General features: G+C 37.7%; 1 protein-coding gene across 8 annotated transcripts in view; it reads right to left on the bottom strand.

The window, feature by feature from the left end:
* The window catches only part of CEP63 (centrosomal protein 63), a 54850-nt gene that overhangs the window by 28183 nt on the left and 7163 nt on the right, over positions 1-19504 (bottom strand). For 5 of the 8 annotated variants that reach the window (XM_059390954.1, XM_059390952.1, XM_059390950.1 and 2 more), the window contains exons 2-7: positions 17502-17570; positions 16153-16330; positions 7325-7420; positions 6150-6272; positions 6021-6044; positions 1728-1841 (exon numbers count right to left, since the gene is read on the bottom strand). In XM_059390954.1, the coding sequence (XP_059246937.1) occupies positions 1728-1841; positions 6021-6044; positions 6150-6272; positions 7325-7420; positions 16153-16330; positions 17502-17545 (579 nt within the window). In that variant the 5' untranslated portion in view covers positions 17546-17570. The remainder of the gene's footprint in view (positions 1-1727; positions 1842-6020; positions 6045-6149; positions 6273-7324; positions 7421-16152; positions 16331-17501; positions 17571-19504) is intronic. The other 3 variants (XM_059390951.1, XM_059390956.1, XM_059390953.1) reach the window with 2 other exon arrangements.

Here is a 19504-nt window from a genome sequence, read left to right as displayed (position 1 = left end):
TGGTAAATTTTAATGTTTTCTACCACAATTAAAAAAAAAAAAAAACTAGCAAAATGATAGTAACTATTAATGCTGGGTAACAACTATCCAGAAATTTAAAAGTTCTGTTTTTTTTTTTTTTTAATCATTTTTAAATGATGGTCATACAGCATTGCCACATACTGAATCACAAAAAGATTTAATTTTTGTTCAGTTTGCTGAGGGGGGAAGAGAAATATATTACAGTAATATTTTTCCAGTTAAGCAGGGAAAGTAGTTTTAAACAAACTACCAGGAGAATGATTCAAATACCCTTAGCAGGGAAAACAAATGTTGGCTTTTTAAAGGCTTCTTATTCTGGCCTCCCTGAATTATGGTAAATAAAAATCTCACTTTTACTAACAATGAAGTTTAATTATGCAGAGGAATCACAATAGTAATTTGAAAAAAGGATTTGCAATCAATAATAAGCATACTCCACAGATGAGTAATTGAGAACTAAAAAGCAGGACTTGATTTTCTTTTTTTTCCAAACTGAAAGCTACAATTAGAATATAACAGTGCCTTATAGCTATTTATGTTTGCATAGTGCTTTAGCATTCAGGTCAAAAAAAACTGTGGTCTAGACAGCCAGGATTTTATTGGCCCACTCTGACTGCTTAGCTTGCAGCAGCCTAGTGAATAATTTTCTTCCTTGAGGTTGCTGTGGGCCCCTCCTCCCATCCTGAGTGGAGTCACAGAGCCATTCACGGGAATTAATTGGCCAGCTGATATTTCAGGGGAATGATTACAAGCCAAAACATTACTGAGAGTTAAAGCAGCAAATAATGCAGATTGTTTAAAAAAAAATTTTTTTTAAGCTTCTCTTCAGTTCTTTTAACTTATCCAGTAATTCCCTCATTCTATAAAACTGAGATAAACTTAACAGATTATCATATTAAACAGACAACACAGAACCACATATTCTAGGTAACTGCAATCTAAAAGAGGCATTAAGACTGTGTCTAGCACACAACAGATGGTCACAAATATTTATTCCCCTCTATATTCACTTCCTTTTGTGTTCTTGGTTTTTAATTGAAAAAAACAGTGTATGTTCTAAGAAGAAATATCCCTAAATTAGATAGCTATTCTTTGGTTCTGCTTAAGTCACTAGTTCTTTATTTAAAAAAAGATTCTTACTAGAGTTCTAGAACATGTTTCCGTTGTCACAAAGATACTGCTTTTGGTTAGACTGACACTGCTTTTGCGGTGTCAGTCTCCTGGTACCTGTAGGCCCAAGCAACCGGGCTGAAGCTCCTCAACTGAGGCATTTCGGCCAAGGCCCCCCAGTTAGCAGAGATGGAGCACAACGTGGAAATGGAGCTAAGGCAAAAGCCAGAAACACCCAGACTAGTAAGCCAGAGACCCAAAGAAGTAGAAAGAGAGAGAAAGAACGGAGGTAGAAAGAGAGAGAAAGAACCGAGGTAGAAAGAGAGAGATGGGGAGGGACAGAAAGGGAGAAAAAGGGAAGACCAAGATCAGGAGAAAATGACATGAGTGCGAGCGTGGAGTGAGCAGGAAAATGCAAGACGGAGAGGGCAAGAGGGAGCATGAGGGAGGAGCGAGAAAACAAAAGAGTGTGTGGCATGAAGACATGCGTGGACACAAGTGTGGACACGAGTGAGCAAACACGGACCACATTAAGCTAGTGCCAACGCCATCAAGACTTCTCGGCCTCTCATTATTTTAAAATGGCTTAAACCTACCTGAATTATCTCTGATTGTTCAGCCAAAGCCTTCCTCTGTGCCTCCAGAGAAGACACCTGTTGCTGATAAATTAAGCGTTGCTTCTCCCAGTCCAGTGATTTCTGACGAAATTCCTGAAGAGGCGATTAAGGTACTTAACTTGTAAGTGCTTCCCCTTGCTGTCCTTGCTTCCCTGATTCACTTTTACTTTAATTTTCCCCTTCCTCCCTGGGCACACATGTACCTTTCTCCCCAGCAGGAGCCCCATTACTCACTTAACTGATAGAACTGTGGAGCAATACTGAATTCTGACATTCTGTGCCTCTAGATTATCTGTCTTTCTAAATTTAACACCCTAATGGTGAAGAGTATGAAACACAGATGCTAAATCCTAGGTTGTGATGATTTTCATAGATTTGCTGCCACCTAAAGGTTGTTATCATTTTTAGTGATTTTACAGAAAACTCATCTTAGGAGAACTAAAATCTCAAAATATGATTATGGGGAGATCCCACTACCCAAATTCTTGATATCCAAACCCAGAAACTGAACAGATCAAATAAATTTTCACATGGGTAGCCCAATTCTTGCTTCTAGTATCTGAAATTCAGGAACAAAATAGACTCAGATAATGTAATACCCTTTGATTCCAAATTTTTACTAACTCAACAGAAGAACTGCAAAAACTTCAATAACAAGGGGGATATCTGTACTGAATTTTAAGAGATATACAGATATTTGTAACCCAAAGCCAAATAGTCAAAATTAATCATGGATCACTTCCTGCTGATAAGAAAATGAGTCCAATATTTATGAAAATGGGACAAATCAAAGGGATTTCTATATCACTCTCCTCCAGGATTCTCAACTCCAGCAGTCGGAAGTGAGTTTGGGATAATCACTGTTAACCAGCTTTCTGAGAGTCACTCACTCATCCATTCTCCTGTATATGCCAGGAACTATTCTAAGTGGTAGGGCTACAATAGTTAACAAAACAAACAAAAAGTCAAGCCCAACTCAACTGACAATAGACAACAAATTCAGTGTATAAGACATTAGATGATCATACCTGTTTTGCAGAAAATGGAGCAGAGAGTGCTCAGAGTTGGAGGTTGCAATTTTAAAAAGGGATGGCATTTAAGTAAACTTCCAGGGAGATGGGGATGAGATTACACTATTCTGGGAAGGGAAAGGCAAGTACAAAGTGAAGTGGAAGCATCCTGGTATGTTTAAGGGTAAGCAAGGAGGCTGGTGTGGTTCAAATGGAGTAAGGGAAAAGCAGGTAAAGAAAGGTCAGTTAACAAGGAGCGAGACTATATAGGTCATTAGGATAAATTTGGCTTTTAAGAGATAGTACTGGAAGGTTTTTGTAAAGGAGAGGACATGCTTTGACTTACAACAGAATCATGGTGGCTGCTGTGTGGAGAAAAGAGAAGTCAAGGGTCACTCTAAGGCTTTCGGCTTGAGAAATTGAGGAATGGAGTTGCCCTTAAACAGGAATGGTGTTGGGGGATGGGGAAGAGGAAACCAGGATTTTTATTTTGGATGTGTCAAGTCTGACATGGCTTTAGACATCAAGATGGAGCTGTGGAACAGCTGAACCAGGCAGTTGGAAATTACTCTGTAGCAAAAAGGACAAGTTAAGACTGGATACATAAATGTGCGGATTATCAATATACATACAGTGCTAAAAATATGAGAGTGAATGATATCACTACAGGAGTGAGCACAGATACAGAAAAGAAAAAATCCAATGATATAACCCCTAGGGTATTCCAATGTTAAAAGGGTGGGTAGCAAAAGAGATTGAGAAGTAGCTAACGAGGTAGGAGAAAGCCCAGGAAAACGTGATTGTTCTCTAAGTCAAATCAAGAAAGTGTTTTAGGTGGAACTCATTGGTGACCTCCGTATAAATAGCTTCCAGAGAGTGACAGGGCAAAACCCTTACTGAGTGGATGCAAAAAAATGGGCAAAAACGAACTGGAGACAGGTATACGTGCATAAAGTAGTTTAGTTATAAAACGAAAGGGAAAAATGGGGCAGCATCCAGAGGAAGAGAGAGGTAAAGAGAGGATATTTAACAGGGGAGAAAGCTGGATGGTGGCGGAAAACATTCAGTAGAAAGGAAGGGAGGAGATACAAAAGAAAAGAATGTCTGGAGCCATGTCTCGGGTAGGGGCCGAGGAAGAGTGTGGACAGTTCCACTAGCAGGAAGGCAGAGCATATGGACACAGATGCAAACAGGGGGGCAGATGTTGGAAGTTTGTGAAAATTCTCTTCTTATTGCTTCCATTTTCTCAAGTAAATGAAAAGCAAGATCATCACCCAATGGTGAGAATGTGGGAACAAGTACTAAAAGTTTGAGAAAAGAGAAAGTATAAAATAGTCATTATGGAAAGCAGCAGAGTGAGGGGAAATGGAATATGATTCTGGGAAGCATTAGGAACTCCTTTGAGGTAGATGAACATGAATTTAAAATGAGGCCAGTCAGCATGATTATGTTTTTCTCCAGCCATGTTCTGTCAAACACAGCAAGTAGAGAGCAGGCACAAAGCTGGACTTAAGTAGATTAATGGTTTTGCCAAGCAAATATCATGAAGGAAGAAATGGACACAAGAGCTGAAGGGGAATGTAAGGAATGCAGCCACGGAATTTAAGCTGTGTGAGGACTGACACGTGAGGACATGGGGTAGCTACCGAGCAGTGAAAGGCAGCAGAATTCAATCACTTGGGGGTCAAGTGATTATTGACAGCCAAGAGGTTATTGAGAATAGAGGGCATGAACTGCAATGAGAAGGACGGCATTTAAAGAATGAGATGATTAAAAATGTGATTCCAGGAAGTTTGTACGTTTGATAATGACTGACACCCATGGAATGGCAGTGGGAATGGATGGATGAGACAAGAAGGAGATCAAGATGTGGATGGAGGAAAGAACACCAAGAAATTCAAAGAGCCAAGTATTATAAGCATCATCCCTATACATACTGAAATCCTCAAGAATTATGACAAGTGTAACACTGAAGAGAGTGACAATGCCCTGGGCACTGAAACCTCTGGGCCAGGAAGTAACTCAGGGATCAGAAGATGCCTACTTTGGTTGTATGTATACTGGTTGGGGGTACTGGCCTGTGACATGAAAATCAAAGATGTGGTTTTGAGGTAGAAATAAAGGAGAATGGTAATGAGCGGCAAGAGGAAGATAAGGTGTTTGGGAGAAAAAAAAACCCGGTGTCACTGAAGATGGCTGGAGAGGAAGCAGTGTCTGCACAGCCCTCTGAGTCTAAGCTCTTCAAATGTATAAAAATATTAAGATGTAGGGGCACCTGGGTGGCTCAGTGGGTTAAGCCTCTGCCTTCAGCTCAGGTCATGATCCCAAAATCCTGGGATCGAGCCCCACATCAGGCTCTCTGCTCAGCAGGGAGCCTGCTTCCCCCTCTCTCTCTGCCTGCCTCTCTGCCTACTCGTGATCTCTGTCAAATAAATAAATAAAATCTTTTAAAAAAGATTAAAAAAAATTAAGATGTAAAAGAATATTAAACAAAGAAATTACAATTCTAAGTAGCATTTTTGTGGGTGAAAGGTCACTCTGACAAATTGTAAGCAATCACAGAGAGATGCTGAGCAATGGTTCTCAAATTACAATCAGCCAGGGGAGGTGGATAAAATGCAGATTCCTAGGTCTCACATAATAACACTGGAGCAGAATCCCTGAGAGCCTAAAGAGGACCTCGGGGATTCTTAAGGACACTGGAGAACCAATGGCACGGATAGAGGAGGAGAGTGACAGATGAAAGGGTAAAGTGTGACAGTCCTGCGCTGTTGCTTCATCTACCTCTGGCAGTGTTAACTCACCACCTCCCTTACGTTGTTAATAAAAAAGTCAGCAAAGAGGGGGTAAAGGGCGTACTACATCTAAATGGGAACTGAGGATAAACAATCTGATAGGCACAGTACTCTGTACAAAAAGCCATGTACTTTCAACATTTACTCAGCCCCAACTCTGTTGGGCGATAAATAAGACAAGGACACTGCCCACGGAAGACTGCTAGGAAATGGTGGTCAGTACTTCTCAATATTGGTATTCTGGGTACGATAACTCTTCCTGTATGCAATGGTCCTCAGCATTCCCTGGTTTAGTGCCCCTAGTTCCTGTCCCCTCAACACCAGTTTCACTCTCAGTCATCTGAACAACCAAAGCAATGTCTCCATACATTTCCAAATGCTCTCAAAGGGTGGTACTGCCCTAGTGAGAACTACTGATAGCAAGTAACCCCATCAGCCCCAGGTGACCAGATGATGACAGGATGTACCTCTGAAATAGCTCCACGGCAGTCCTGGAGATGGTAGAAAATCGGTTTCAGAACTAGGACTATTAGAAACAGCACCTTCCTAGAGGAAGGCTGACAACCACTACGAAGAAATTATTACTATGAACATACCTCTATTTTTCCAGTTAACCTCTCAATTTCGGAACGATCTTCCCTGTGATTTTTGGCATTTCCTCTGAAGTCCCTTATATGCTTTTTCTGTAGTTTTTCATAGCTTCTCTTCAGTCTGCCTAACTGTAGACACAGTTATTTCTAGACTTAAAATTTAAGAATTTGTAAACAGTGGTGGTGGAACAAATTGGTATCATGAAAGCAAGAGCAGTGCTAAACATTACTATTGAAAATAGACTGAGCGTGTTAGATTTGCAAATTAAATACAAAACAATTCAAATCTGCATATAAAAAATAAACACTAGAAGAGAAAGATACTGCATCGAAGAAAAAAACTGAGGGAAAAATACTCTTTAAACAAAACTTTGGCTTTTATTACAATTTGCACTTAAGGACCCCATAAACCACACCCAGGATAAAGGCAGCAAATAAAAATTCCTCCCCTGTGGTTCTTGAGCCATTCTCCTGTGGAGCACTGATATTCAATAAGCAGGACAGGAGTATTGTGAAATTAAATAAAAATAAAAGCAGTGTTTTTTTCCCAATCTGAGGAATAATATTAAATTGCTAGAATTTTCTTACTTTCCTTATTTATCCCAAAATGCTTCTGAATATATTGGATTCTCCATTACTTAAAATCTAGTAACTGATTTAACTCAAAAATTAAAATATCGGGGCTCCTGGGTGGCTCAGTGGGTTAAAGCCTCTGCCTCCAGCGCAGGTCATGGTCCCAGGGTCCTGGGATCAAGCCCCGCATCAGGCTCTCTGCTCGGGAGGGAGCTTCTTTTCACTGCCCGCCCCCGCACCCCCCGCCTGCATCTCTGCCTACTTGTGATCTCTGTCAAGTAAATTTTTAAAATCTTAAAAAAAACCTAAAATATCATTATTTCAATATTGATATCAATAATGGTAACAGTATTTCATAGTATTATATAAAAACAGCTTTATTTCCCAGGTACTCAACTGAGAAACACATTTTAGAATCCCTGTACCAAACATATAATTTGACAAGACTCTTTTGCCTGGATTCACAGAACAGAGAAATAGATTTCTACCCCTGTGTCTCCCATGGATTATATACTTCCTACTTTATCAAGTAGAAACGGGCACATTGACAAAATTCTAGTGGTTAAAGAGAAAGAATTATACAATACATAATAGAATTAAAATCTCACTTCTTCATGTAGTTTCTTTAACTCCTGCTTATAGTCCATGGCCATCTCTTGTTTGACTTTTTCATGTTCTTCTAACTGTTGACGCAACATTCCAACCTAGAAGCAAAAAGGTAGTAGCATTTTTTATTACTGGCATTGAAACAATACCCTTGAAACATAAAAAATGGAAATAACCTTTGTACTTATCCATAAAAACAAGTTCTCAGTGGTATATGGTAATACCCCACTCCTTAGGAAGTCAAACATCTAATTATGTAATAATCTTTCTAAAATCTCAAAATCAAAAGACAACTGACAGAATGGGAGAAGATATTTGCAAACGACATATCAGATAAAGGACTAGTGTCCAGAACCTATAAAGAACTTAGCAAACTCAACACCCAAAGAACAAATAATCCAATCAAGAAATGGGCAGAGGACATGAACAGACATTTCTGCAAAGAAGACATCCAGATGGCCAACAGACACATGAAAAAGTGCTCCATATCACTCGGCATCAGGGAAATACAAATCAAAACCACAATGAGATATCACCTCACACCAGTCAGAATGGCTAAAATCAACAAGTCAGGAAATGACAGATGCTGGCGAGGATGCGGAGAAAGGGGAACCCTCCCCCACTGTTGGTGGGAATGCAAGCTGGTGCAGCCACTCTGGAAAACAGCATGGAGGTTCCTCAAAATGTTGAAAATAGAACTGCCCTATGACCCAGCAATTGCACTATTGGGTATTTACCCTAAAGATACAAACGTAGTGATCCAAAGGGGCACGTGCACCCGAATGTTTATAGCAGCAATGTCCACAATAGCCAAACTATGAAAATAACCTAGATGTCCATCAACAGATGAATGGATCAAGAAGATGTGGTATATATACACAATGGAATACTATGCAGCCATCAAAAGAAATGAAATCTTGCCATTTGCGACAACATGGATGGAACTAGAGCATATCATGCTTAGCGAAATAAGTCAAGCAGAGAAAGACAACTATCATATGATCTCCCTGATATGAGGAAGTGGCGATGCAACATGGGCGCTTAAGTGGGTAGGAGAAGAATAAATGAAACAAGATGGGATTGGGAGGGAGACAAACTATAAGTGACTCTTAATCTCACAAAACAAACTGAGGGTTGCTGGGGGGAGGGGGTTTGGGAGAAGGGGGTGGGATTATGGACATTGGGGAGGGTATGTGTTTTGGTGAGTGCTGTGAAGTGTGTAAACCTGGTGATTCACAGACCTGTACCCCTGGGGATAAAAATATATGTTTATAAAAAATAAAAAATTAATAAAAAAAATATCACAAGTAAAAAATAAATAAATAAATGAAATCTCTAGATTTAAATGGAAACTTGCTATTTGATTTATTCTCCCTAACAATTTTTATTTTTAAAAAACTCATTAAAAATTAGATACACAAAGTTATAACAACATTGGAAACTAAGAATACTGAACAAAGATCAGTGAGTCTTCAAGAAAAAAAATATATAAATTAAAGAACAGAATAATAATGTCAGGTGGAAAGATACCAGGAGCCTAGAAACTTTATCATTTACCTCACTTCAGAGAAATCAGTTTCACCAACCAGAGTAAGGACACTATCCTAAACCATTCTTCAATAGTTTAATACCAGCCACAGCTGGTTCATGACCAGCCCTCACCTCCGTCAATACCCATCAGTCTCTCTCTAAGTCTCTCCATAACTGGTTAGAATTTCATCTATTAGTAAGTGAGGAGGGAGAGGGAAAATGGGGAATACTAGGTAATAATCACAATATAGAATGGCAATTTCAAAAACAAAACAAACAAGAAACAGATCTTAAAACTTCTCATCATTCCCCTATATGTGTAATCTAAAAAACAAAACAAGTGAACAAAACAAAACAGGAATAGATTCATAAATACAGAGAGCTGGTAGTTGCCAGAAGCAAGGAAGGCAGGGGGATGGGCAAAACAGATGAAGGGAATTAAGAGCTACTAACTTTCAATTATAAAATAAATAACTCTCAAGGATAAAAAGTACTACATAGAGAATAGTCAATAATACTATAATAACTTTAATATTATATTTTATATAATATATTATATAATACTATAATAACTTTTTTTTTGGTGACAGATGATAACTATAGTTTTGGTGAGCATTTCATCAAGTATATAAATATCAAATCACTATGTTGTACACCTGAAACTAATATAATATTGTATGTATTAATTTAAAATAAAATAAAATAAAAATATCAATCACCAAATGCCTTAGCACTCATATTCTAATAAATAATATCAATAAAGGAGAAAATAGAGGCATCTAAATCTTTGGAGCAATAAAAGTTCTCACCACACCCACAAAAATTTTGTAAGTACATAGGGTGACAGAGGGTAACTAGACTTACTGTGGTGATAACTTCACAATATATACAAATGCTGAATCATTACATTGTACACCTGAAACTAATGTGTTTTATCTCAGTTTAAAAAACCAGAAACAAAATTCTTACAAGAACAATTTTGCTGTATCTTTATAAACACCAAATGGTTGACTTTATTTTTACCCAGTTGGACAACTTTCATCTTTAATTAGGCCACTGTATGCAATTACATTTAAAGGACCTACAAGGTTTCCCCCATTATCTGAAAATAGAGTGTTCCTGTGAAACCTTCTGCAAGTCAAAATGGCTACAGCAAAGAACAGTGATCATTTCATGAAAGTAGAAATTCTCTTCAGGTTTCTGTCAGCTAGCGAAAACAGGTAATGATACAAGTCTTTCCTAAGAGCAAAGTGGTATCAGGCGCACTTTCAGAGCGCAGGGAACCTCCCATCTGGATTTAAATCTCTCATCTTATTAGGTGCAATGTGTACCTACTGAGCTCTATGATCGTTTTCTGGCCTTTCTGGCCTCTTTGGAAATTTTAACTTATCATTTCATTTTTCTCCCTTTATTAGATTATAAAATATGTACTCTACTAATGTATCAATATATACTCTAAACAGTTCTCTTGAGATTAAAACATGGGTTTGCAACTTATTATATCTAACATTAGTCGTTTTTACCAATTCCCAAGCAACCCAAGGACTAAAGAAATACTTCTATTCTATTTATACCCCAACCAGACTTAAATGCCATTATAATTCTACATATATGTTAAACTGAAAATGCTACTATTGTTATATCCAGTCAATATTCACTCAGATTTACCCAAATATTTACTGTTGCCTTTCATTTCTTCCTTTATCTCTTGAGCTTCGATCTGAGATCACTTTCCTTCTGCCTGAAGAATATTTAGTATTTCCTTGGTGTGGGTCTGTCAATGACAGATTCTCAATTTTTATTAATCTGAAAATGTCATTGTTTTATCTTTACTCTGGGTATAGATTTTTGGTTTGGCAAGGGGGAAAAGTCATTTCTTTGTAAGGATCATTCTATTGTCTTCTGGCTTTCACTGTTTTAGTAGACAAGTCAGCTGTTCGGAGCTGTTTGTAGATAATCTTTTTTTCTTCTTAAATAATGTTGTTTTTTTTCCTTGATTGTTTTTCAGATTTCCTCTTTGTTTTTTAGTTTTCAACCTAGGTAAATATTTCTTTTTATTTATCTTGCTTGAGATTCTCAGACTTCTTAAATACATGACCTTCTTCACTTTTGGCAAAATCTTAATTTATCTTCAAATATTGCTTCTGTCCAGAAGAGAAATAAACAAAGATGACAGAGTCCATTTTTTTTTTTCTCCTTCAGGGATTCCAAAAATACTCATATTATACCTTCTCACTGAATTTTCTTTCTCTTATCTTTCTTCTATATTTTCCATCATTTGTCCATGCTTTATACTAAACATTTTCTTCTGACCTATCTTCAAGTTCATTAATTATCTTTTAATCTTTAAAGGCCTTAATTTCAGTTACTTTATTTTTCAATATTATAATTTCCATTCATTTCACTTTTTTTTAAAATTTTCCACTCTTTAAGTGCTCAATCTTATCTTTTATCTCCTAGACCACAGTGAACATAGCTATTGCAAAGTCAGAGCATGGTAATGCCAGTATCCAGATTTGCCATGGGCCTGTTTCTATCTTCTGTTGCTTCTGCCTTTTTGCATTTTTGTCGCTTGTCTTTCTGTGTCAGGGGTTACTTTCTGAGTGGGTACCAAGTGTTGTATTTGCAAAATTATTTGAGGAAACAATTTAAGCCCCAGAATGGTGTTTTCCCCCCTTTGGAGAAAATTTAAGCTTACTTTTTCCAGGTTCCCAGAAGCCTTAGCACTTAGGACATGCTTAGAGACAGTGGCACTCTAAGATCCCCTTAAACTAATTTGAGAAATTTAAATGTCTATGGCTGAGTGGTGATTTCAAGAGGGCTTGTTCTATATCTAGCCCATCCTCCCTCCTAGGGTGCTGCCTTTTGGGGTCCCAATCCAAAGTAAGAAGGGGTCAGAGTTGCCTTGGACACCAAATCATTTATTCTCTTAGCACCTTGAAGTTATCAAATACCTCATTTAGTCTCTATCCTCTGAGCTACCTTCTCTAGTTTCAACTGTCCCAAGCCCTAGGCTCCTCCCTCAACCTCTAGCCAGCAGAGATCTTGGCCTGGTTCTTCACTAGCTTGTTTAGTACTCTACTTCAATCAGACTTTTTTCTTTAATTTAGTTTATGTAGTTGGCCTCAGCGGATGGGCTGGCCCAAAATAACTAGCCTGTCCTTACCAGATATTAAAGTCTGAAAGATTCATATTTAACTGAAAACATCCTGAATAAATTTACTTTGAAAGCAGAATTCTATATCCAATCAAACTTTCAATCAGATGTAAAAAGAGAAAAATGATATTTTATACATGTAAGATCTCAAAAGTATGCTCTACCAAAAATGGAGAAATAAACAAAGATGACAGAGTCCAAAGAGACAAAAAGGAGAAAAGCAGGAAAAACTTCAGAATAATGGTGAAGGGAGTTGCCAAAATAACAGCTATCCAGCTAACCTAGATAATAGTTTATCCTTATTTGAGAATGGCAAGCTCCAAAAAAGAGAAAGAAGAAGAAATCATAGATAGGTTACCTGATATATTTGAAGATACATAGAAGACTTACACTTGTGTCAGAGAGTTTGGGAAGAATCAGTGGTAGGTACATTTTTAAAAGCAAATGAAAATTCCCAGGAAGACAAAAAATTGTTTAAGAAATAAGTTTATCATTACACTCTCTGACTCAGATGTGAATAATATTTGCCATTTTAATGATGTAAATACTAAATGCTAATTTAACCAAAAATTAAGATCTATAATCCTGGCAGGATAAGGGGATGTGAATTTTATATAAAAGAGCAAAACTCATCTCTTATAGCAGCAAGTCATTAGATAAATAGCTAAAACTGAAAATTCAGAAAAATCAGTATTGAATGCCACTTAGAAACATGGGGAAAATACCAAAAGAAAGAATTAAAGGCACTGAAATGACTGCTTCAGAGAAGCCAGAATCCCACTTTCTGAGGGGCGGGCAGGTGATTACTGGTTTTTCTTACGCGCCTTCCAGAACCATTTATCTTTTTATTTACTACAAGTGGCAAGCATAAATATTAAATGAGAAGATAAGATTGCTTAATTTTATTTCTGTACCAAGATCCAGTCAATAATGGGCACTCACCAATACTGAAATTTCTTTAAAAAAAAAAAAAGGAGAAAAAGAGGATGAATGCTGAGAGTGAGGAATGGCATTGGGCAGAAAAATAGGAGCTAAGGTTTGAAACTGCCAGTATGGATGATAGAAGAAAGAGTTGAAATAACAGATTGTTTGAGATACAACTGAGTTTTCAGAAAGCTTTCTTAAATAGTAACTCACTCTTCATAACCACCCTGGGACAAAAACATTATATCCCAATTTTACACAAGACTATTTGTCCAAGGCCAATCAGCAGAAAAGAGACAGAGTTAGGACTCCAAGTTCCTCACTCATTTCATCAGGTCAGCCTGCTCTGCATGGCATTAGGAGTTATCTATCACCAGCAGAAACAGCCAAGCCCAACAATGTAATCAGAAAACAGCTAAAGCATTCACTTACAAAATGAACTGTTTATGCTAGTGCTCCCACAAGCATGATCTGCACATAGGCTGGAGCTGATCACTACAGCAATCCAGCGCAAGATAAGGAGCTTGAGGCAGAATGTGAAGCAATGACATCACCAAACACACTGTTTAGTGCAGCTGGCATTTTTTTACGCAGCAAAACTTTCCATGAAGTGGAGGATGCAATATACTGATTCACAATCTCGTGAAAGCTTTCCATCTCAGTGTCGTTTGAGTAGCACTGGTTCATACCGTAGCACTGGTTCATACCATAGCACAGCTTCTAGGCCTAGAACTTTCAAACAAATAAGAATGACAAAAACTTAAAGCTCTATTTTCTAACTCCTATATCAAAGTAGATTATGAACATGTTAAAAACCACACAATTTCACAGAAGAACTCTATGGGATAGAGTCCCATTACTAGCATTTGGTAAAAGCATTTTACTTCTAGAAACTTAATCAACTTTCAGCAACCCAATCAATGAAGCAGTAAATTGACCAGACAGCTACAATTCTAAATTTCTTTTATGTCCCCAGGCCAAAACTGTAATCTTCACATCCTTACCATGGAACCTATCCATTCAATCCCTTTAATTTCTTTTTAAGGTATTAAGTAATGGTAGTAATGCCCCTGAGATTAAAACCAAGCTACAGGAATAAGTTTAAACAGTCTCAGAGTGACTAAATATTCTCATAATCACAGCACGTGGGAATTTCTTTAATGGGTTTCTAACAAAATAAACAACTTAGATAGATATATATAGATATATAGATAGATAGATAGATAGATAGATATAGTGTTTTTCTTAGCTAGGAAACTGAATCACTTTGACTTACTAAACAAAACTACTTTTTTTCACCCCAGGAAAAATAAAGAAGTGGTAGCTAAAGTAGCTTACCAGACAAGGAGCATTGACCATACCTAAATTACAATGTTTAAAAAATCAAGTATGATTATCATTCCATGTATTTTTTTTGCCATCTTCTACATCTTTACATGAGGTATAATTTTAAAATACATTCTTTAAGGTCTACTCAAGTTTTAAAATAAATTCCAGTTTAGCAAATGGCATTCACAGAAAACTGAATTTGATGTGGCCAATTGTATTCTGTACTGCTTTGATCCAAAGTGCAAATGGCCAGCCACTGAGAGATTCCCCTGACAAGCATAAAACACTTTTTATGATGACTAATCCTCTCCTTGTTACATGAAACGTTTTTAAAATGACACTCTTGCTATGTGTCATCAAAAGAATCATAATGTCAGTGTGTAGACTCACAGAAGTGTCCCCGAGTAAGCTGAGTCAACAGTACTCATGTGTGGTGATTCTACTTGTAGGAGCCCGGCAAAGTGGGGCGTGGGACCAGGGCCTCCCTACAACTTTTCCAACCCTCACATAGACATTGATGCCAGGCATTTAGAAGCAATTCTTGGGCTTAGAAGTGTTTTCTGCTTTCCTTCCAATATTCTATGTTCTTCTTTTTACTGTATCAGCTAAACTGTGAGAAATCGATCAGCATATTAGTAAATTTTTCCCCCAAATCACCAATAACTAGTGGTGGTGGGATTGCAAGTAAGTTTTATTTTTCTCTTTTCTTTCTTTTCTCCCAATTTTCAACAAGGGCAAATAAAAAATTTTTTAAGGGTTTTATGAATTTCGTTTTAAATCGAACCCAAAGAGGCAAGTTACTAAATTTTGGGCTTAACTTTTTTACCCTAGCCATAAAATGAAGCCAAAAGCAATGTTCACTAAACTCAAGTCAATGTTAATAAAGGCATGTAATAGGATAACGGCTATACACCCTCTACATTTTCTTAAAGAAGTTAGGTATTATATGTGAGCAAGGTAATATGAAATAAATATTGATATACAAATATAACTTGAAATAAATATTAATATTCTTATGTGTTTTCACAACAAATTCTTCTCCTAAAAGAAACCATGAGAATTAAAATATAATATAGAAACTAAGTCGACATACAAATGCTTTTTTCAGCAAATATTTAAGAAACATACTTAGGAATGCAAACTGGTATAGCCACTCTGGAAAACAGTATGCAGGTGCCTCAAAAAGTTCAAAATAGAGCTACCCTATGACCCAGTAATTGCACTACTAGGTATTTATCCAAAGGATACAAAAAGTGATTCAAAGGGGCACATGTACCCCATTTAGAGCAACAATGTCCACAACAGCCAAACTATGGAAAGAGCCCAGATGTCCATTGACAGATGAATGGATAAAGAAGAGGAGGGGTGTGTGTGTGTGTGTGTAGACACACATATACAATGGAATATTATGCAGCCATCGAAAAGAACAAAATCCTGCCATTTGCAACAATGTGGATGGAGCTAGAGGGTATTATGCTGAGCAAAATAAGTCAGTCAGAGAAAGACAAATACCGTATGATTTCACTCCTATGTGGAATTTAAGAAACAAAACATAAACATAGGGGTAAGGAAGGGAAAAAAATAAGATGAAAATTGAGAGGGAGGCAAGCCATAAGCAACTCTTAACTCTAGGAAACAAACTGAGGGCTGCTGGAGGGAGGGGGGTGAGGGATAACGTAACTGGGTGATGGGCTTGAAGGCAGGCACGTGACGTAACAAGCACTGGGTGTTACATGCAACTTATGAATCACTAAATTCTATTCCTGAAATTAGTAATACAGTACACGTTAACTAAGTTGAACTTAAACAAAGAATTTTTTAAAAAAGAAACATATTTAATATAAAAGCCAAGGTCAAATACCAAAAAGAGGAGTGAATCAACAGCTTTACCTCTTTGTGTTTCATATCCAACTGACCCCTAAGGGCCTTAAGTTCTCGTTCACGGATGTCCAGGCAAGTTTCAAGAGCATGTGTCTGCCCTTCCCATTCAGATTTTTTATGAGCCACCATTATGTCAATCTGTTTCATGAGCTCTTGTAGTTCTGCTTCACAGGATGTCAAAAATCCCCTGTAAATAAGAACACATGCCCATGATTTTTTTCCTCTTTCCTGTATAAAAATATAGCAGATGTAAACCCTGCTGAGGTAGAATGATGTCAATAAAGAACTTATTAGAGACAAAGAAAAGGATTTCTGAGCTTTTCCCTTCCATGTTCATATTAAGGTGATTTCTTATTCCCCTATGTACCTTGCTTTCTTCTAATACCCAACTCTGAAGCCTAAGTCATTCCATCAAACACAAGACTGATGTCTAAGTCAGGCTTGTGAGCAATGCTTCCACAACCAACAACTAGCCCTTTTGTAATGTTTTAGAAACACTGTCAGGAAGAATCCAGGCAAGCTTGTCACATTTTTAGCTAACCAAAATAAAAAGCCGTTGAAGTGAGGAAGCTATTGGGAAAATGACAATACAATTTTAAGAACTGTTTCAAGAAACACATCCTTGAGGCAGATGTATTTCAACTATTTCTTCCCACCTTATTACTAGAAACTTACTGCAACCGACCTTATGGTAAACTGACCTTTGTCCTTCACAGTTACAGGAGATGCCAGATATCTCAGAGGCAGAAAAAGAAGTAGACAAAGAAGTACTGGATTCAAACAGGTTTCCAGAAATAGCCACAGAAAGCTGTAGCTTAGAAAGCTTAAATACTTCTTTATAAAAGCATTTGTTCTTAATGTACAAAACTTCTGAACTTCAACTTTTCACTTTTGAAGAGAAAATTGAGAGTGGGTTGAAAGCAAGCAGCTAGCTCCACATTGCTGAGATAAGGCAAACACCCCAGAGAGAGATGCTGTCCACAGACAGGACATGGATCGGCTGAGCTTCCACTCAGCATTTTTGCTTCTATACCCAAGGCACAAAATGATCAGAGGCATAACTTGGAAATGCTTTTTAAACTTAGCGAGAGGGGCGCCTGGGTGTCTCAGTTGCTTAAGTGACTGCCTTTGGCTCAGGTCATCATCCTGGAATCCTGGGATCCAGCCCAGCATCGGGGCTCCCTGCTCAGTGGGAGGTCTGCTTCTCCCTCTGATCCTCCCCTGTCTCATGCTGTCTCTCTCATTCTCTCTCTTTCAAATAAATAAATAAAATATTTAATAAATAAATAAAATATTTAATAAATAAATAAACTAACTAAATAATTTAGTGAGAAGTTTAAGGTCAATAACAAACTTACCCTTCCTGTCCCCGATTCTGTATTCCTTCCAACAAAGCCTCCATCGCCAAATCCCCTTTGGTTTGGCAACTGGGAAAGAAAAAAAAAATTATTCAGGAGAAAATACCTTTTTTAAGTTCTAACAGTCCTACTTAAAATGTGAAAGCACACAATAACAAGTAACTGAGAAAACATAGCACTTCTTAGGATGACTATTGAAGCAGTCAAGGAACACCACTTCAAGAAATATTCAAACCAAATACACTTCAGGCTGAAAGAAAGTAACTTACAATGATCTGAATTGTGCTGATACTCTCCCCACATGATAGTAATTGTACCTCATTCTTGTACCCCTATGAACCAGGGGGGCTAGAAGCAGAGGGACAGTGATACAAAGCCTCTCACAAAATGAGTGGAATTAGGGATTACACATGTCAGAGGAAAAGTAGATTTTTTTATTTTAAGAGACATTATAAAAAGATTAAATGCCCTGAGCTTGAACTCCTTGGTCCATCATGGGAGATCTTACCCACACCCTTCAGATGACAGGCCAGCGAAGCTTCCTAGAACATTCTCCCTCCCTTCAAAGGCAACTCTATAGGCCGTCCCTCCTCTCTACTTCCCCACTGCTAGTCCTTAACAGGTGCCTTCACAGGAGTTACATCGATCCAGAATGAGGTTTTTGCACACACGTATTCCTTACTATTCAGCCCTCAAGGGCAAAAATTTAATTGTATTCCAGCTCGAGAGCCTAGTGTTTCAGTATGGCACACACATGTTCGATGTTTTGGCTGAACTTATCACAATTCCCCTCCCTCTTCCCAACCCCCTTGTACAAGCTGGTCATAGAGAAGGGCATAGTACAAAAAGAAAGAAAGGAGAGAGAACAGGCTGCCATAGAAAGGTAAAGTCACACCATTAAGAAAGGAAGGTGAGGAAGAGAGGTGAAAGATCACCCTTCAATTCAGAAATGACAATAGAAGTACCCTTTGCTTAAAAAAAAAGAGAAGAAGTACCCTTTGCTGGTTTCTCAATTCTACAAAACATCAACCAATGTCAAACTACTTCTCACTCCTGAGACACTGCTTTTTTCCTTAAGCCTTCAAAGGTTCAGCCCTGAATTAGTCTTTAGGTAATTCTCAAAAGCTGTGGTGGAAGGTTCCACCCATTCGTCCTAATGCCTCATCCAAAAATTACAATGCTCTGGAAGGGGATTTCTTCATTTAACAGAGAATTCAGTGTCATACTAACCTCCAGATACACAAGGATGAAAGACATGCTCCTTTTCAAGGAATTAATAGTCAAGTATGTGAAAGAAAAAATTAACCAAGAATGTTCCCTCAGTATGATAAATGTAGTGACAAAGGTGAGGACAGTGTGTCCTGGAGACAGAGAAGAGAATGGAAGATTGGAAAATACAACTACTGCATGCTATTTGCATCCATTTCTAAAGTTACTAATGGAAGTACTTAACTATTTGTGCACAAATATGGCAGAGAGGCTTTTTCTCCAGCTGGCTGATCCTTCACCTTACACCAATGTTAAATAAAATAAACACTTAAAGATAGAGGTTTTCATGTTCTAATCCACCTTCTTTCAAACCCTGATATAGTCAATTACAGCACAATCCTGATTCCATGTCTTATTCTACTCTGGGGAGCTGCGAGGCAGTGCCCAGTCTACACAGTACATGTGGATAAAAAACCCAGGAGAGAGTCCTATTGTGCAACTAAGTAGTTTTGTGTCCTTGGACTGCAGTTTTTGCATCTGTAAAATGAGCAGTATGAACTATAGTCCGCAAGGTACCATGACATTCTAGTAGCCAATGTCCACTGTAAGTAGCATGCTCTTGTCTACTGTATATGGATATTTATTAAATCCATTAAAAAGTGCTATTCCTAAGGACAGCGCTACTACAGACATTAAAAACTATCATCAGTAAAATTATACTTCTTTAGGTCATTTCATTCTTAAACATTAATATATTTAGCAATATAAATTAGTAACACACAGTAATATATAGT

Source organism: Mustela nigripes, chromosome 2 (assembly GCF_022355385.1).
Source record: "Mustela nigripes isolate SB6536 chromosome 2, MUSNIG.SB6536, whole genome shotgun sequence".
Classification (NCBI taxonomy): Eukaryota; Metazoa; Chordata; class Mammalia; order Carnivora; family Mustelidae; genus Mustela; species Mustela nigripes.
Note: the sequence above shows the minus strand (reverse complement) of the source record. Positions and strands in the feature narration are given on the sequence as shown.